Source organism: Anguilla anguilla, chromosome 2 (assembly GCF_013347855.1).
Source record: "Anguilla anguilla isolate fAngAng1 chromosome 2, fAngAng1.pri, whole genome shotgun sequence".
Taxonomy (NCBI): Eukaryota; Metazoa; Chordata; class Actinopteri; order Anguilliformes; family Anguillidae; genus Anguilla; species Anguilla anguilla.
Window position 1 is genome coordinate 17443114 of NC_049202.1, and position 18610 is coordinate 17461723.

At 40.7% G+C, this 18610-nt stretch overlaps 1 protein-coding gene across 1 annotated transcript in view; it reads right to left on the reverse strand.

Moving 5' to 3' along the window:
- Window positions 1-934: 934 nt before the first annotated feature.
- The window catches only part of LOC118219716 (lysyl oxidase homolog 4-like), a 35842-nt gene continuing 18166 nt past the window's right edge, over window positions 935-18610 (reverse strand). Inside the window, exons 11-18 of the mRNA XM_035403051.1 lie at window positions 14603-14757; window positions 13518-13685; window positions 11808-11970; window positions 11454-11697; window positions 8330-8445; window positions 7078-7214; window positions 3574-3685; window positions 935-3398 (exon numbers count right to left, since the gene is read on the reverse strand). Of these exons, the coding sequence (XP_035258942.1) occupies window positions 3328-3398; window positions 3574-3685; window positions 7078-7214; window positions 8330-8445; window positions 11454-11697; window positions 11808-11970; window positions 13518-13685; window positions 14603-14757 (1166 nt within the window). The 3' untranslated portion in view covers window positions 935-3327. The remainder of the gene's footprint in view (window positions 3399-3573; window positions 3686-7077; window positions 7215-8329; window positions 8446-11453; window positions 11698-11807; window positions 11971-13517; window positions 13686-14602; window positions 14758-18610) is intronic.

The window sequence follows — 18610 nt, forward strand, 5'->3', positions numbered from 1 at the left end:
GTAATTTTTAAACATGTTGTGGTGTGTAAGGATTTAACAGTTCCAAGAATTGGTGGGTTTTAGCTGGCTTTGTGACCGAGGATAACTCGAAGTGCGTTTAGTTTGGCTGCCTCCACAGGAAGAATTCATTCATATTAAGTAATGGAGGCATCCTTGTTTTTCACAGTGTCAAATGGACCAAATCAAAATAAGGGTAAAGAAAATGTTTGAAAATGGAAACATAATTGCACATTATAGACTGTACATTGTAATGTTGTTGTAAAACCAATCAACATACAGTATACTGTTGTTGAGTAATCTCAGTTGGTCTGCATTTTTATAACGGACAACTATAGAAAGAGTAGCCTTAATTATCAGGCTCATAGCCTGACAGTTCTATGTAACATTTAATTCTGCAGTCTAATTCATGCACTTAAAACAAACAAATAAACAAACAGAAAAGGAAAATTCAGACATTCAGTTTGCATCAGGATACTTTATTGGTTCACAGAAGACAGCTGTCCGTGGAGAGCCTGAATATGTAATAGTACACCTAAAGCCATTAGTTTGCATTGCCTGTTTTTTCCATTGACATTATTTATTCAAAATGCCCCGTTTATGTGTAGTGCTGTTCATGAAGGTTAAGGATCCATTGGTTCCTGAACTGACCACAGATTCTCTAAGATTGGATGGCAAAGCAATGAGCACAGGCGTTTAAAATTCTTGAGCACACAGAACGTCCGTCACCTATTGACTTTAGAATATGCCTCCTCTGTTTCCTCGCAGACAACTTAGACAGCTAGCAGGAGACTCTGAGGCAGTATTATTCCAAGCTAAATTCAGAGTTAAAAATATAACAGGCCAAGGGAAAGCAACAGTAAGCAAGGAAATGTTAGAAATACCTGTCCATTAATAAGTTAAATGATTTTAAAACATTTGCAGTGTGCTAAATGTATCCATTTCCAAGTCTTTATTTTATTTCTGGAGTAATCTCGAAAAAAACATTTCTTTGCTTTGCACTTCTACATCGTACTTTATGTGGGGGCACTGCTGGTACAGGTAGCACAGCCAAAATAGGATTTTGTTTAGCTGAGAATTTAACAAAGATAAAATTTTATACACCCGCATGCATGCACATAAAATAAATTCTAAAAGAAGAAATGCTTAACACTATTTTGCAGCAGGGAGATGAGAGACAGTATTTACATTATTTTTAAAAGACGAGCATTTTAATGAATATTAAAGTACATTGACTTGTTAAACCAAATAAAACAAATAAAAATAAACCAACAGCATCTCTAGCAGAACTTAAAAAGATCTGTTACTTTTTTAAGATTAAAAAAATGTTTCCATCCTCACGGAATCCTCTCAGCCAACAGTAAGATTTGGGATGGCTATAAATGTGGTTTTGTGGTGAGGGGTGGGTGTTGGGGGGAGGTGGGGGGTAGGGGGGTGGTTTGGGGGCTGTTTTCATGTCCATGTTGTCCTCTCAAGGAGTTTTCCATCCTTTAGCAAGAGAAAAGGGGGAGGACGTTACACAGTCCAGGCTATCCTGGTTAAAATGGGGTTTCTCCTTTTTGAGAATCCATGCTCTGCACTGGGTTTGTCGCCCATTAATGAATCTGTTGAGCTGATCTTTGCTGAGGAAATTTGTCCTGGGAACACATTAACAGTACTGACACCATTTCACATTACCATCATTGAACGATTGTAGCTGACTAATTAAAAAGTCAGACTGCAGACTACCCTACTACTATCATATAAACTAAGTTAAACTTATGTTATATAAAAAGTTACTTGTACTATACACAAATGTTTAAGCCAAATAATATGGTCTTTTTGTGCTGTCACCATTGAATCTGTAATATTTAATAAAATAGCACTAAATATGAAAGCTTGGATATTTAAACTGCAAGGTCATTCAGGAAAAAACAATCTTTAAATAACAATAGTCTGATGACCATTTTGTAAATTTACACTGTTTATTTTTTCAATGTTGGGTATCTTTATTGGGCAATTCCAATTCCAACAAACAGAACTGCTTGAATACTGACGATAAAACAGATAAAAGTGCATCCTTTCATTAATATAACTTCACCTGTTATGACAGTATTTCCTAAAACAGAGTAAAAGACAAAACATTTTCATCTGAAATATCTAAAACTACAGCTCTACCGGAATTTATGTATTTGTTTTACTTTGGCAACACTGAGAACTGTACATGACAATGCATGTGCATTACCTTATAACATTTATTTTAAAATAGCAAAATCTAACAACAAAAATATTCCTATTTATACACAATAACACACACTGTCTTTGAAGGTAATACTGTGTGATAAATAGAAGAAATAGCACCATGATAACAAAAAAACACTGAAGCACCAATATCCAGATAGATAGTATATATCCGGGGAAAAACAAGGTAAACCTGCATTTTCAAAGCAGCTTCTTTTGTAATAAAGAGATATGTTCCCTGCACATGTACAGCTGGACTTGTTATAGGATCCAACATGAAATTATCTTACTTGTTAATTTGTTCTCTGTCTTGTTCATTCACAAAAGAGTGTTACATATTAGCGACAGAGGGCTGCCTTTGCTTATAATGTTCAATAATACCATTATATTTGAACTTATTGAAGACAAATGCCATCTTAAAACTTGTTTTTTTTTTGTCTTAGTTTTAATATATATAATAATCTGTGTGTAAATTCAAGCTTTGGTAGGTGTTAAAACATACCTTCGATTAAGTTATACATAGTGAGGAAAAAATGAAAGAAAATTAACAGAGGAATCAATGTCTGTTTGGATCTGAGATTTAATGGAGAGGCAGTTCTTAAGTACACTATGCCCGTTGCCACGGCAACACCTGTCCCCTGGCATTGCGGTGAAGAGCCCTCCTTCCTCCTGGCAAGTTCTTGGGTGCAGGCAAGTCAGAGTTTCAGGGGAATCATGATGTTCTCGCTCATGTAATTGATGAAACAGTCAATTCAGTTGAGGAAGAGGAGGACTAATTGATGTGATAGCCATGCCCTGCTCCTTAGTGGCCATGGTGAGACTAACCACAGAGCTGTTCGCTCTCTCTCTCTCCTCTCTTTCTCTCTCTCAGCTCTCCCTCTCTCTCTCTCCCCATCTCTCACTTTCTCTCTCTCTCTCTCTCCTCTCACTGAGTGGGCATCCATTGTCGTGTGCAATGCTCCATAAATGGCCAGGTGCCGTCAGTGACCCCTGTGATGTGACGTGTGCACCGAGACGCGTGCCTCCGTGACCCCCCCCCCATCCTGACCCCGTCCCATCCCGCCCCGTCCGTGGGGCGTTCCGGACTCGCAACCCGGGTCAGAGCTGGGGTTAGATGAAGTTGTTGGAGAGCTGCTGCTGGTGATCAAACAGGTCCTCCACCTCTGCACTGTAGGCATCTCCTGGTAGATGCCAGAGAAGACAGGAAACAATGTGTATTAGTGTGTGTGTGTGTGAGAGAGAGAGAGAGAGAGAGAGAGAGAGACAGAGAGAGAGAGACAGAAGCATAGAGTGAGTGTGTGTACAGTGCAGAAGTATGTATGTATGTATGTATGTATACAGATTACATGGTTGTACCTGTGTGACAGCCATGGAGGAAGACTCTGTTCCCATCATACTTGCAGCGACAGCGCATCACGTTGTTCAGGAAATCTGACTCTGCCATGTCCAATGAGGGGTTTACCCGCACCTGTGGAATGTGGAAGAACAGGAGAGTCCATTATCAGTATCAAACTTTCACTAATTTGCATAAGAATGCCATTCAATAGGGTGCCATGATTATGATGTTGATTACTACCACTTCTATTACTACCGATAAATATAATACAAATAATGTTAATCATAATAATAATAATGATAATAATAGTAATAATAATAATATAATAGAAGAAGAAGAAGAAGAATTATTATTATTATTATTATTATTATTATTATTATTATTATTATTATTATTAACATTTTAAAAACTATAATAATATGGGAGCTTCATAATAGTTATGAGGTCATGTTGGGATATTTAAGTGTGTTCTAAGTGTGAGGAAGGAATCAAAAGTAAGCAGGCTGTACTCCATCCACATGCCACTACTCGTGATTCAATAAATAATATCAGCTGAACCATGCCATGAATATTCTCTGATGGTCTTTCATTAAACAGCAGTCATGGTTAGTATTGTTTTAACGGACCATCTCATTCCTATCCATAAAAACACAAATTACTTTTCCATAATTCAGCGAGAGAGATAAATGCAGCATATATAAAAGTGTTCCACTTTTATACCCACTGTATTAAACATGTTTTAAAGAAATGTATTTTTATTTAAAAATCAAAAGACGATTCTCCATTTAAAGTTTAATTTCACATGTCATTATATATTCATTTATAATATACCCTTCTTGGTACTATTTTGAGCACACAACAAAATGCTAGTGTGTTTAAATGTTTTTTAGGAAAAAAATCAACATGTACTACCAGGTACAGATCAATACAGAATCTGAAAGAAATACTCAAGCTGTTTACACAGGATGTTAGGACAACCCTATTGCTTTTGCTATTTTCTGAACTGCCAAAAAGGCATAGTCAGTTTTCATATACGCATGAGTCAAGAATTTAAATGTACATTCCCCTAATTGCTATCTCCAGTACTTGGCTTTGTTTCAGGGAAACGCCTAGCAATTTCAGTGACTGCTCTACAGTAAACTTTATTGCTGTCAAAAAAGAGAAAAGACCAGCATAGCCCTGGAAAAGAAGGAAAATGACGTGGTTTCACAATGTACTGTAATACTGTAGGCCTATAATAGTATTTCTGTGCCTATGTCACACATGCTAATAGCACTCGCATGGGAGTGCCACCAGACAACTCCCGTTTAAATTAAAATCTTTTATCTCTGCAGAGAGATGTAGGGAAAATACTCACAGTGTACACTGTAACCATAGTTACAAACACCATTTATTGTGTTTTGTGGGGTTTAAATGAGAAAAGAGGACAGTCGGCAACCCCTGTGAAGTGTGAAGGGGCTTTGTATTGTGGTACACTGCCCACACTCTGCCTTTAAAGGGTACTGCAGGCAGGCCTCTGAAAAACTAATCAGTAGCTCAGTGTACAGTTATCAGTAATGCCTCAATCTGACTGTATCTTAAAATGAACCTCCCATTGCTACTAATGATAATTTGGTATGGAGAAAAAGTCTCATTGACATGCTGAACTGTGAGTGGATTTAGTGTGCGTCATACCATAGCTAAGGGAATATATAGCAGTAGAAAGAGGTGGGGCGGAGCAAAGTTTGGACAAGGAGAAAAAAGAATAAGCAAGGAATACAGACTTGCAGATTGGCCTCAACTTTAGCAGACAAGTCCAAGGAACTAGCTGTTCCTTTAATTTAGTAATTAAACAACATAAATCATAAAGATAAAAATGGTATGTTAGCGCTAAGATTACTTTTCCTTTATCCCCTGACCAGAAAAAAACTGAAGGCTTGATTCCTTTTGTAAGCAATTCCAAGTTTTTACTGGGCTGTAGTTTTTACATTTTATACAAATTATAAACACTGTAATTTTTTTCACATTAATTATACATAATAAATGACTGTAGCAAGGCAATTATATGCTGTAAATACTTCTCATTTTGAAATGATATTTTAATTCATAGCCAAATTTGGAGCACCCCACAACACAAAAATATAACTCTTTCTGGTCTGTGCGCTGCCATTCTGTAATAGCTTGGTTATTTACAGATCGGCTGTTAAACTGCTGATACAACTGTACTGTTCTTCCTGCTTGCTTTTCACATGGATTCACTTTGGACCATTTTCTTAATAGCAACTTTCTAGATTACCCCACCATTTTAAACACAGGGTCTTTCCTTTGCCTAATTAAAACATCCTCAAATTACATAACTATTTAAGCGTATGAACCTGTCTGCCAATGGAACGTGCAAACACATGCAAATGAATAATAGTAGAAATAAAGCAGGGAATTATTTTAGATAATTCAGACATTTCACATGGGAATTGGGGACTTTAAAACAAGTGCAAATTTTCCTTCTAGCTATTTCTGTTCAGCTATTTCTCCAAGATAGGATTTACCCTTTTTCCTGAATTGAGCCATTTGATTAGTGATTGGTTCAAGACCTACCTGAGCTACAGTCCTGATTTTTATAAAATTACAAAAAGACATAATGGGGGGGGGGTGTGTGTTAAAAAATGAACCTGTTCAATCTATACTTCCCCAAAAAAGGGCCTAAGAGCCCGGATGGAACCGTATTTCTGTTTTTTGTCTGTAATTGGGATTGCTACTCTGCATTTCTGTTAGAGACAAACATCTCTGTCTCACCACAGCTCTCCTAAGAGTGCCACAGCCTTGGGATTAAGCGTGCTTGACGACTCCAAAAATACACACGCATCTTTCACTGCTACAAATCGAGTAAATAAACAGAAGTGAGCTGGCTGCACCGTGTAATTAAAGTAGAACTTCCAATTCACCCATCTTTTTATGGTTTGCGATGGATAAAAATAAAGTTAGCTAAATCCAAGGATTTTATCTTTATTGGGACTGGGATACGGCAGCGATTTGACATGATCTGAACAATCTCATGCAGAATGATTCTGCAGCGTACAGAGGCCAGCAGCTGATTCATGCATGAAATTGGCAGTAATTATTGCGACAAAAATTCTCCATTGCTTTTAAAGTCAAAGTCTCTGTTTAAACTTAAGCAATCCAGGCAAAACTCATTGAGAGATAAAGGCATGTATCTGCAACTGGGGTATCTGGGTAAATAAACATTCAGACAGAGATGAGTGGGCACAGCAGTGATGGACAAGTGCAACTTCACAAACCCCAGCAAAAAAACAACAAGTATTTTTAATCACTATCTTGCATGGATCAGTCAAACGATGCTGCTCTCCCAAGTGACTCAGACATTAAAAGCAATTTGAGCCCTATAGATTGGACGATGTAAGTGTCATTCTAGGCTATGGTATTATTAGCATTGTGGCATTATCCCACTCAAACCAAGCTAGCGTTCTGGTCCAAAATGGCTGCCGCGCTACACATTGATGAGGTGTGAAGTGACTACGGACGCTGACCTGGAAGAGGTAGTCCCCAGGCCTGACGTCCGTGATGTCGATCCACTGGCAGTCGATGTCATGGCGATAGGTATCCCAGCAGCCCACAGAGATTCCCTGCTCCCCCATGTTATAACAGGCAAAGCGTTTCTGCAGACCTGCCCACCAAGGAACAAAACGCTTTTAAGTTTTTGAAGACCCATGAAAGGTATGCTGGGAATGCATAAATACACCATTGAGTGGGTGTGTGCTTGGTACCACAGATTACATACAACATTTAGCAGACATTCTTGTTCAAAGTGATTAGCACAGATGACATTTTACATTAGCATAATCCATTTACACCACTGTATATTTTACTGAAGCAATCCAGGTTAAGCACATTGCTCAAGGCTACAATGACAGCAGCCCCAGTTGAAGACTAAACCCGCAACCTTTGAGCAACCCAGACAATTACCCAAATACTCATCTTATCCCCAAAAACAATTATAATCTTAAATTTTAAATTAAACAAACATAAAAACATTATAAAGCTAAAGGGGTGGCCTTTAACACAGCCATAAATATATTTTCATGTATCTTATAATACATTTATAGTGATTAATAATATATGTGCAACTTACTAAAGAAATGCCACATGTGAGTTCAAAAGGTTGAAATAAAGGACACATACATCTTCACTTCACACTGATTACAGTCTTTGTTTTGTTATTTCTGCATGGATAACATGCCAATTAGCTGGATAATCCAGGGCCACTGGCAGGTAATTTCCCTTTCTCTAAATTGTATATAATGTGGTAGAGCTCTTTTTAATAACATTACTTAAGAGACTTAAATAGTATAAAGCTTAATTCTGCCAAGTCTATTTAATCCTTACAAAGACTACATAAGCACATTGCCCTGTAATTGCGTATGGTACAAGCATAAGCTTTGATTGCAAAGCACCCAAAAAAAGGATGGTGATTAGTGAATTCCATTTGGACAATGTGTGCACATTCATGAGTGTTTAAAGCATTCACGGTCTGCACAAATGAACTCATCTTTGCATGGACATCATGCCCTGGTTTTGGGAGACCAGGGGAAAAAATCCACACGGTCAAGGAATTTGTGGCCAAATGCTGTGCAAATTTCTGTTGTAAAGAGATTCTACCATATAATATGATGAGGAAAAAGGGAATCCACTGCAGACTAATATGAATTATGCAGGAGGTGTGATAAGTATTTCTATGTCCTCTTTTTCAGGCTTGTGAATCACGCGGTGTGTGTGACTTACCGTCAGGGCAGGTAGTGTCCTCCAGACAGAAGCTGGCTTTGTGACCTTCAGCGATCTTGGTGCCATTGAGCGTCAGGAGGTCATAGTGCGTGAACACCTCAATACTGTGGTAATGCCTGGAAGAAACAGAGAGTGGAGTTGCAAGGCGTCAAGGATATGAGCTTATTAAAGGAGTGTTTGCTGCCTGCATGCTATTCAGTGTGGTTTTTAAAGTTTCTGGAGCAAAAAGCATCAAAGGAGGCAACAGGCTGTACATGGTAAAACAGAACTGAACTTTTGAAATAGACAGTTATCTCTGGAGGCATGCATGAACAGTATTTCAGAGTTTTGCTTTTTTGATCAAATGAGGTAGAGTGCCATTATCACAGCTACAACAACACGGGGCACACTTTCACTTTCACTGAGTGTGTGTGTGTATGTGTGTGTGTGTGTGTTCCCCAGACCTTCTTAAGAATGCAAACATGGTAACATAGTGAGTCACAAAGCTAAAGAACATTGTCCCTGCTTGACTGCAAACCCTCCACAACAACCACAGATATTGCAGGGAACAGCATACTTCAGCTATGCGATAAGTAAAGATTCAGGCCAAGAGGGCTTACATTTATCCTAAATGATCATTGAAATCCCCCCCCCCCCCATCATACCCACCATGATTTGATAGTGGTGAAAAATACCATGATTTGATAGTGGTGAAAAAGGTCCTTCTATAGAAGTTACTATAGCCAGGATAATTAACTTTGTTTTGTGTCAGTCTTTATATATTTCACATTGGAACAGGGATCTAAGTATCCACTGGCTGGCATTGTATGCTGTGCTCGGTGGCTGGGACAGGATCCAGCCTTTTCTTTCCAGAGGCCACAATAGCACAGCCACTGCCATAAAGAACCTGCTCATGTGAGAGCTTTGGGGTAGAGACTAGCTATGGATGCACAAGCATTGAACTGGATTCAGGGTACACCACGGTCCTGTTGTAGCCGCAAAAACATTCTTGACGCAATGCTGAAGACCAAGTGCAATGACTTCCCATCATGCAACAGTTCCATTTTATATGCACAGATCACTGAAGCTCAGACCATTGACACAGCGCTGAAATCAGCTATTCAGCATGCAAAAATGACAAGACTATTTGGGCTGAATGACCTGTTATTAAAAGATCTTTAGCTCAGACTCTCTTGGCAGGGAGGGCTCCTTTTTTCCAGGACACCTTTGTGAAGTTTAAAGCCACTGACCAGAATCTGGAGCACTATCTGTTGATCTTTGACCCGACTGCTGCAGCGAGAGAGTGACAGTTGCACTGTAGCCTGTCTTGTTCAGTATTAAGGCAGTGATGTTACTGAGCCCCATCCTTGCGAACGGCCTCATTTGTGTGATAGACTACTGTAGGTTGCTGCAGTTGACCACAGTTAATCAGCCATTAGTGCAGGAAATTTCTCCCTGTGACGTAAGTCAGGGGCACAGGCACTTGAGACCATTGATGTTACCCAGCCATGGGTACTGTATAGTCCCTGCAATAACAACCTATATGCAGGGTTTATTTCCTCTGTGGGATAACTACAGAAAGAATAGAGTCAGAGGCCTATATTTCACCTAAATGACATCATAGTGGTGTATAAAATATCATTTTGCTCAGTGGTTGTTTGTTAATACTGATAGCTTTGACTGGGAACAGGTTGTTTTTTTACTTTAGACTATTTTTGTTGGTTTACATTATTGGATTAAACAGTGAAATACATTGGGCCTCATTCACAAAACTTCTCTTAAATTATTCTTACTTTTGTTCTTAAAAATGTTCCAAGAAAAAAAAACAATATGGGATTCATGACACGTACAGACCTTTGTTTTTGTGCATATCCCAGGTGTATGAAAAGATCAATGCTGACTGTAAATTTCATGCACAATCCCATTCATGTGATTAGCATAAGGAAACAGCCATGAACAAATACACATCAGAGAAAAAAATGACGAATGCCAAAATGCTCTTGGAAACGCTCTTGCAAAAAATGTGACGATACATGTTTCGTGAATGAGATCCATTGTTTCTATATTTTCCAGCAGTTGCCTTAATCTAAAGCAGTTAGATGAATCCTTGTGTGTGCTGGTTTTAATTCCAGCTAATCTTTTAATGAATTAAGGTTATTGAAAACATGGGTTGAAGTTCCATATATCTGTGCTGAAACAGACATTAATACAGTGCAGGTTAGGCATGTTACCAATTGGTTTTACATTTTCCACAAACATTTTAGCTTCAATGACAAGTGGTCCACAGTTTCAACGGGAGTTCACTGCAAACTGTAACATCTTTCAAAAGAAATGATTTGCCACAGTGCAATACAGGAAATTAAAGCTTTATTTGTCTGAAAACTTGTTTGACCAATTAAAAGTCCATAGGTTTATATGAAATATTCATTATGTAGCTGTTCCTGGCGTAATATACTTTAAGAGAGTAAACCATCCCTCATAAGACATTAAAACATCCCACTTAAAACAATGAACAGTTCTTTATACTTTAGGAACTGCAATTCATTTTGGAAAGAACACCAGTATACAGATTCTCCATGAACAGGGCTGCAAAACCCCTGATCTAGAGTGATTGCACTTCAGTCGCTTAATTATTCATAATTTGTACAACTGTATAATTACTGAGGCATCTCTTCTTAATTTCTTTGCTCACAGGTACAAAAACAACCACTGCTTGGGAATTAAACCTGCACACATCCAGTTATTAGCCCAGTTACACATGCTGTGTTAACGTAACCCCTGTAAAATGTTCTTCACAAGGATTTTGAGCTTATGAACTGGGTTGTTTGTGCATAAGAGGTGGTTTCAGGTTGTTCAATGTTGTCCATATGCTTTAGCAATGCTAGTAAAAACTAAGACTAGCAATCGATATCGCAACAAAGATTGACTTGACCAGATTCCAGTTTCACATCAAATTTTTAAGCTAAGGGGTTTTACTCCCTAATAAAGTACAAATACACACACATTCATATACTGTATGTTTCTTTATGGGAGGGAGAGGGCTTTGGAGGCAGACTCCCAATAATGTATCCAACACCTTTTCCATTGTATTGTTAGAAAGAAGCCGCAGTTGCATTTGAAAGCTGGGATTAAAGAGGCGCCTCACCTGTGGCACTGGTGCCAGACCCAGGACTCGCGGGAGGCGCGGGGGCGGAAGTCGGCCCTGCCCAGGTTGTGGATGCGCGAGGAGAAGCGCAGCAGCCGGCGGTGCCCGTAGGGCCAGGTCATGCGGGCGGCGGAGGACGACAGGCAGTTCTCCTCGTGGGCGCAGGTGAGCAGGTGCAGGGGCCGGTCCTCCAGGTAGGCCGTCTCCTGGACCAGCTGAGCGTCGATGACTAGGTCGGGGGCCACTGTTGGGGAAGGGGGGTTTTGTAAAAGGTGGTCAGGCACATGCACATACATCCATTCAGTAGTCATAAAAACACAGTGTGTGTGAGTGTGTGTGCATGCGTGTACTCACTCTCCGCACAGGTAACTCCCGCTGCCCTGGAGTCTCCCCCGCGGGGGCAGTACACGTTGTCATTCCTGCGACACCTCTGAATGGAGAGCTCATTCCCTGTGCAGTGGGTCCCACTCAGGACCACCATACTGGCACTGGGGTCTCCTGGCCAGTACCACGTTTCCTGTATCATAGTGGGTCATTAGCACACCTAGCAACACCATTCAGCTTTTCACACGCACTGTTCTTCATATAGAAACACCGAATCCCAACACCCAGCAACGTTAATACGTTTTGACAAACACAGTGTTCTCCTTAGTAACTTAACTTCCCGCCACTCAGGAACACAAATCATTATTTACACACACAATTTCCTTAGCAACTTCCCTGAGCCCAACCAAACACACCAGTAATTTCACACACAAAAGGGTCCCCTTAGCAATGTGGGTACCCACACCCAGCAACACCAGCCAGCTTCTAACACACATCATATCCACAGCGGAAAAGGCATCCACACTTACCAGAAACAGTCACGTTTTTACACAGCAGTTAGGTCTGCTAATATGCAGCCATTATTTGATACACATCATGGCATTTTTGCTATTTCTCTCGCCACAGACAATTCAGTGTGCAAGTGCCAATAAACCATAACGTTTCTTTCTCCATTCAGAGCAACAAAGATCTATTTTTAAGTGTGTTTTCTTAAGTTTGGAGTTTCTCTTCTGGAGTGGTCAAGCGTTATTTGAGAAGCCTGCAATTACCTCTGCTCAGGAAACAAGGCAGGATGGAAAAACAACCATTGCGAACAGTATCCCAATGTACCCAACATACATACACCGCGAAAGGTTTATGAACTATCTGCATTTTCCGTGACAGTATATTTCACTCATACACCATAAAATTAATTTTACTAAAATAACAGTTGTGGACAAATGTTTTGTGGGGTACCTTCTTTGGGGGCCAACATTTTGCCCCGCAAATCCCAGAGAGAGCGAGAAGACCTATGAGGTCCCAGCCTAAGGACAGTTTTGGTCGATGTTCTTTGAAGCAATACATTCTGAAAGAAACCTTTCATTTCAGATCTTTTTCTTCAGGCTGTCGCCCATTCCCGTAATGTCTTCATCACGTTTCCACTCCTGTTTCTAAATCAGTCAACTTTATTTTTCCACTGTTCCTGCTCACTGCTTGAAGACAAACATTGTACAGTATAGACATGCTTTAACACTTAAACGCAGCTTTCATTGATTAACCCCACAGAAACAGAAAAGCAAAACCTGAGGCGTGAACGTACTGTAATCCTGACCTCAGATCTCTAAGACCTACTGGCACCTCGAAAATCCCAGCCTACCACAAACAACCGTCTTTGATTTACTCCTATGTCCCATCAGGCCCCAAACCACAAGAGTAATTAGAACAGCGCGTGCAAGACGACCGCTTGTAGTCTAAAAAAAGTAAAAAGTAAAAGATACCATAAATATAAAACACGTTGCATCATCGTTTGCGGCTGGCAGTCACGGAGACAGACATTTCCATTTAGCAGATTGGCAGTGGTGAAAGCCTTTGAGGAGCAGCTACGTGTTAGCACTACGTTTCCCAATTTAGTTTACGCCCTCGTCCAGGAACAAGAGAGTGAGAGTGAGAGAGTGAGAGAACAACACAGTTCAAGTGAGAGTAGAGGACACCCTTTGAGCGTAGAGCCCATCTCCCTCACCGTATGGCGGCGGGTCTCACCTGATGGGCACTGGAAGCGAAGCCGAAGCCCAGCTGGCGGCACACCACCATCGCCTCATTGATGCCCCAGTTCTCGCTGCAGACCGCGCCCCAGCGCCTGTGCCCACCCACGTCCATCAGCACCTCTACACGCCCCTCGCCCGGTGCCCTCCCCCCGGCCAGCCGCACCTGGGCCACGCAGGAGACAAGGAGGGGAAGGGAGGTGGAGAGAGTGAGAAAAAAAAAAACAGAAAAAAGTTAGTCTGTGGTTTTCAATATACAATATGTCTGAGATTGTACAGCTTAAATTTCCTAGATCAAATCCTAAAATGTGTTTCCAATGATAATGGTGTTTTGGTAACTATGGGTGTTTTAAATAAAAAGAAAACCCCATCATTCACTGTCCTTGTGTTTGTTTTGATGTTTTTTTTTAAAATAATAGTTCTATGCTGCCAATGGTGTGCTGTTAACTGTTAATTGATATTGGGGATGGGCTATTGTTTGATGGTGTTTCTGATGTGTTGTTGATAGTCTGAAGATGTTAACAATGTTGTTAAGGGTTTGGTGCTGTATTACACAGTAGCTGTCAATAACCTTACTGAGTTTTATGGTGTTGATTATATTTGGCTAGCTTTGCGGATGCATTGCTTTAATTTGATGGTTATGGTGGTGTGCGGCTGACACTTCCATGGCACTAGTGACATGTTGCTGACAGAGTAACGGGGCTAATAATAGCATTTGTTTTGGTGAGGTATTGCAGTTAATTTTACAGTGACCCACTCCTGATGGTGGATGGATTTGATGAGTTTTATGTTGTCAGTGATGTGTTACTGGCAATTTGATGGTATTGGTGATGTCTTGATGACAGTTATATGGAGTTAACGATGATAGTTTTTTGTACATTTCTGCTTGTAATTTTATGGTGGTGATATCATGTTAATAGTTTTATGGTGTTTGAAGATGTGGTTTTATTGTTTTATTGTAACATCATGTCACCAACACTGGCTTATTGTGTTGGTAACACAATGTTTTTAGTTTGATGGTGTAATGTGTTGCTTACAGTGCATTGTACTGGTGATGGTTTGGTGGTGTCAGTGATGCCTCACCGTGTTCTCCAGGCCCGTTTGGGGCACGTTGCAGCGGACAGACGAGTCCTGGCTGTGTTTGCAGGTCCTGAGGGGAACCTCCTGGTACTGGCACTGCATGATGGAGCGCTCCCTCCCCGTGCACTGCACCGAGTTCATGTGGATGGGCCCCGTCCCTGCAAACAGAGGGGCCGCGCCGTTAGCACCACATTAGCCGCGCAGTACCGATAAAACATCGCGTACCCAGAGCTGGAAGTTACACCCCAGTCCAGTGGCGGCAAACTGTGGGAAGTTTAGCGATGTGTTACGAGTTTATTTTTCTGGTCAGTGGGACCTCTCAAAGGCAATTTGCAGCACTTACAAAACATCCTGTGGCCCCATATGTGCAGACTCCTTCCACACAGTGAGTGACACAGAATGCCTTAGCTTGCTCAAGGGTGCTAACAGCAGGCTTGGTTTCAGAACACTGTTAGCAAAGGAGATCCAGAGTGTGTGGTGTTTTTAATCTCTGTTCCCCACAGCTGCGCCTCCCACAAACCAGCTGCTCTCATCTCCTTTTCTATACAACAGTGACGCAGACACGCATGAGCGGTTTTTGTGTGGAGGGTTTTGAGAAAGGTGAGATAAGTAGGGCCACAGTGACGCTTGCTTGCCCGCTGTGCGTCAAATAGGCCTGCCCAGTGAATAGTGAGGCTGTCCATATCTCTAACATCTGATCGCAGCAAAGAGCAACATGTTCCGAGGTCACGTTTGAGATTGTTACCCATAGTTCCTTCTTCTACAACAAAGGGAAAGAGATAAACACATTTTTGAGTCAAAGGCAGATAACCGAGTTGAGACCACAGAAAACAGAGCGCCATGACAGGCGTCAGGTAACAGGGCAACTCATGGGCCCTTCTTCATATTATAGAAGCCCTCTCATTCTCAAAAAGCATCTCATGTGCCCCAGGAAACACATATAACCAGAGCACCAAAGCTAAAAACATACATCAGATTAAATTAGATTGCACACTGGATAAACTTAAATTAAATGTCTATTAGATAAGAAATGTATAGTAAATTAGAAGACAGTGAAGTATACACACAGCCTCATAGATGCATGGTAAGGACAAAGGAAATTAGTGCACTGCTGCTGCTCACAAATGTTGTGATGGGCAGTCATAAAGGCCAATGTTTCAAACACACAGATCTTCGTCGAAGAGCTTGTCAGAACAGCCATTATCTTGTGGGGAGACTTGTGATTTGTCAAAAACTCAGGCACCAGTCTATCATACAGTAGCTTTGAGCTGTACTCTCCAACAAATTTTTTAATCCAGACTGTCTCAAAAGGCTATGAAAAGTAACTCTCTTAGCACTATGGACAGTTTTGGCAGAGTGGAGTAGATGATTGAAAATAACCAGGATTCTAGAGTGGTGTAAAAAAAAATTCATGCGCTGTGTAAAAGCAAGACAGCGGGAAGCCGCTGGAGGCTAATTCTCAGAAAATGTTTCTGGATTCATTCCTGGCTGATGGGAATTTGTCCCCCCCCGGTCTCTCTCATTGGGGCAACACAGCATTTAGTTAAATTTACATGCTGGGTTCTACTGTATTTGGCAGGAGATCTGAGAGCCTTTGGTAGCCATGAAAGAAGTCACCATACGGTGATCAAAACCTGACAAACCCAGCGTTCTGATGTGGAAGAAGGGCCCTTGAGTGAATTGTACCTCACGGGGGAAATTACATATAGACACAGAAACCGCTGGCATATACTTGAGAATACTGTAACAGTTAAAATGGGAAATGAGTGTACGAGAGCATCGCTCCTCCCTGTAATTTGTGTGGCTGATGATGTGATTGAGAATCTCAACAGATGTGTGTAATTTTGCTCACTCGTCTGGTGTGTGTGTGTGTGTGTGTGTGTGTGTCTGTGTCTGTGCGTGTACTTTCAAAATTTCATCCTGTCATCATTTGGCTATTCGCCTCACCAAAGACTTGCAGATATTACAGCCAGAGACACAAAATCAGTCGGTTCTCCCGCTGGACTTTACAGACTGCGACAATCCGCACTGATTTCAGAAATAAAACAGAAACCTAAGACCTAAAACCATAAACCAAAAACCACCTTCCTGGATGGTTAATGTCTATAATCACATTTGATGCTGAATTAGGTCTTCAGGAGACAAACTCCATCGGCAGTTCAATGGCTCAGAGTCAGAGCTCTGTTTGGCATCACTGTAGGACACCTTGCAATTTATATGCACAATTTCAGGCATGCACAATTTCAACAGAAAGAGGCACAGTGCTGACCCTGTACCATCATTCTTAAAAAAGAAAAAAAAGAGTCATTGAGTGACATCCTGGCTCTTTCACTCTCAGTCAGATGAGAAAATGGTAGGATCTGGTTATGGTCTCCACCACCCCTTTACAAACCCTGCAGGAGTTGGGGCCCATAGGATTGTGGTTTGCTGTGGTGTCATTCAACGGGCAACTGGACTTACATGCCAACTTAATGCTAACTTCACTAAGGCATTAGCAGCACAACATGTAGCATGGTAAATGTAAACATTGCATAAGTATTATGATATGAAATTTTAAGCAGATCACAAGTTTTTACAAGTGAGTGTAAATCAAATGGTACGAAGACTGAGTTGTGAATTAATTTTTTTAAATGCAGAATTTCAGGATAGTGGTTAGCATCTGAAAGCAATGTTAAGCCACCAAAGAAAATTATGACACTTTAAAAAAAACTTTTATCTTATTTCTGAACAGTGCACTGGATGTGTTGAAATCCATGTTGAAACTTGAGACCTGGGAGTGACGCCATTTCTACAGAATGTTTCTGTAGTTCTAGAAAAGTTTACCTTTCACGGTCACCACCATCACAAAATATTTCCCCAAACAAATTCCACATCAGAACATAGAGTTACAGGACTGGCCCATGGTAAACACTCAAAGAAATAAAAAAAAACAAGCAACATTTCACATCAAACCATACCCTCCCTCCCCCCTTCCCTGTCCTGGATTTTCGACTGTGCCGGTTTAGGTGAAGAATGGCATACTGTAAGTCAAGCAGGACCAAGGGAGTTCCTCAGATGTACACAGTACAGTTCAAATCCTAACCGTGCAGCTCAGAGATGCGCATCTCTTCCTTTCTTTTAAAATCCATCAAGCTCACCTGCCCACAAAATCCAAATAAATGACTGAATGTGTGAATTACGACAAGGCCAGGACCTTTTCTATGCTCCGTAAGAGTGGTGAATACAATGCCTTTGGTCTGTAGAGGACACTGGCAAAGCCTACATTTTGTGTCATGGTGCCATTGCTTCAATTGTTAAGACTAAACCTGACCACACACTCTTCTTTTGATGAGCTGTGGTGTGTTTCCTCTCACACAGCTCTCAAACAATGAGCCACCATGAAGCTCTTCATCATTTATGAATCAACACCGCCATTTTGGCTCTACCGCAGGCAGGAAAACATGGTTAGCAGCATAAAAATAGTATTTTTCTGTTGCCCAATGAAATCACAGCAACCAAGAGCAACACCAGGGCAATGGTTTTCTGCATTTCTATAAATGATTTCCTTTGTCTTCACCTTGCACGTGTAATTATGTTTGACGTGTGTACACCTCACTGTATCCTAAATAATGTATATTTTAATCTAAAGCACATTTAACTTAAGCTTGTGTAAAGTACAATCTCGCATAATGTAATGCACAAATCTAATCTAATGTCTTTGGCATCAGTGCTTTAGTTTTCTGGCTTCCTTGGGGAAAACAGAGACTGTGAAATAGAATAGGTTAGCCTGTAAGGAACTGTAAGTTATCACAAGTGCACCCAGGCTGAATGTCTGGCAATTCGGGAAGATTTCAGATGAGCCAGTCCACTTTTGGGCCACGATTTCCATTTAACAGTACCAATTCACACAGCCATTTAACTGTACTCACAATGTTTAGCATATTTGCATTGGTTTCAATGTGTTGCTGTGATGCAGTGAGTTTGGGTTTGCATTCTATACAACGCAGTGGCATGATTTACTCAATGTGTAGA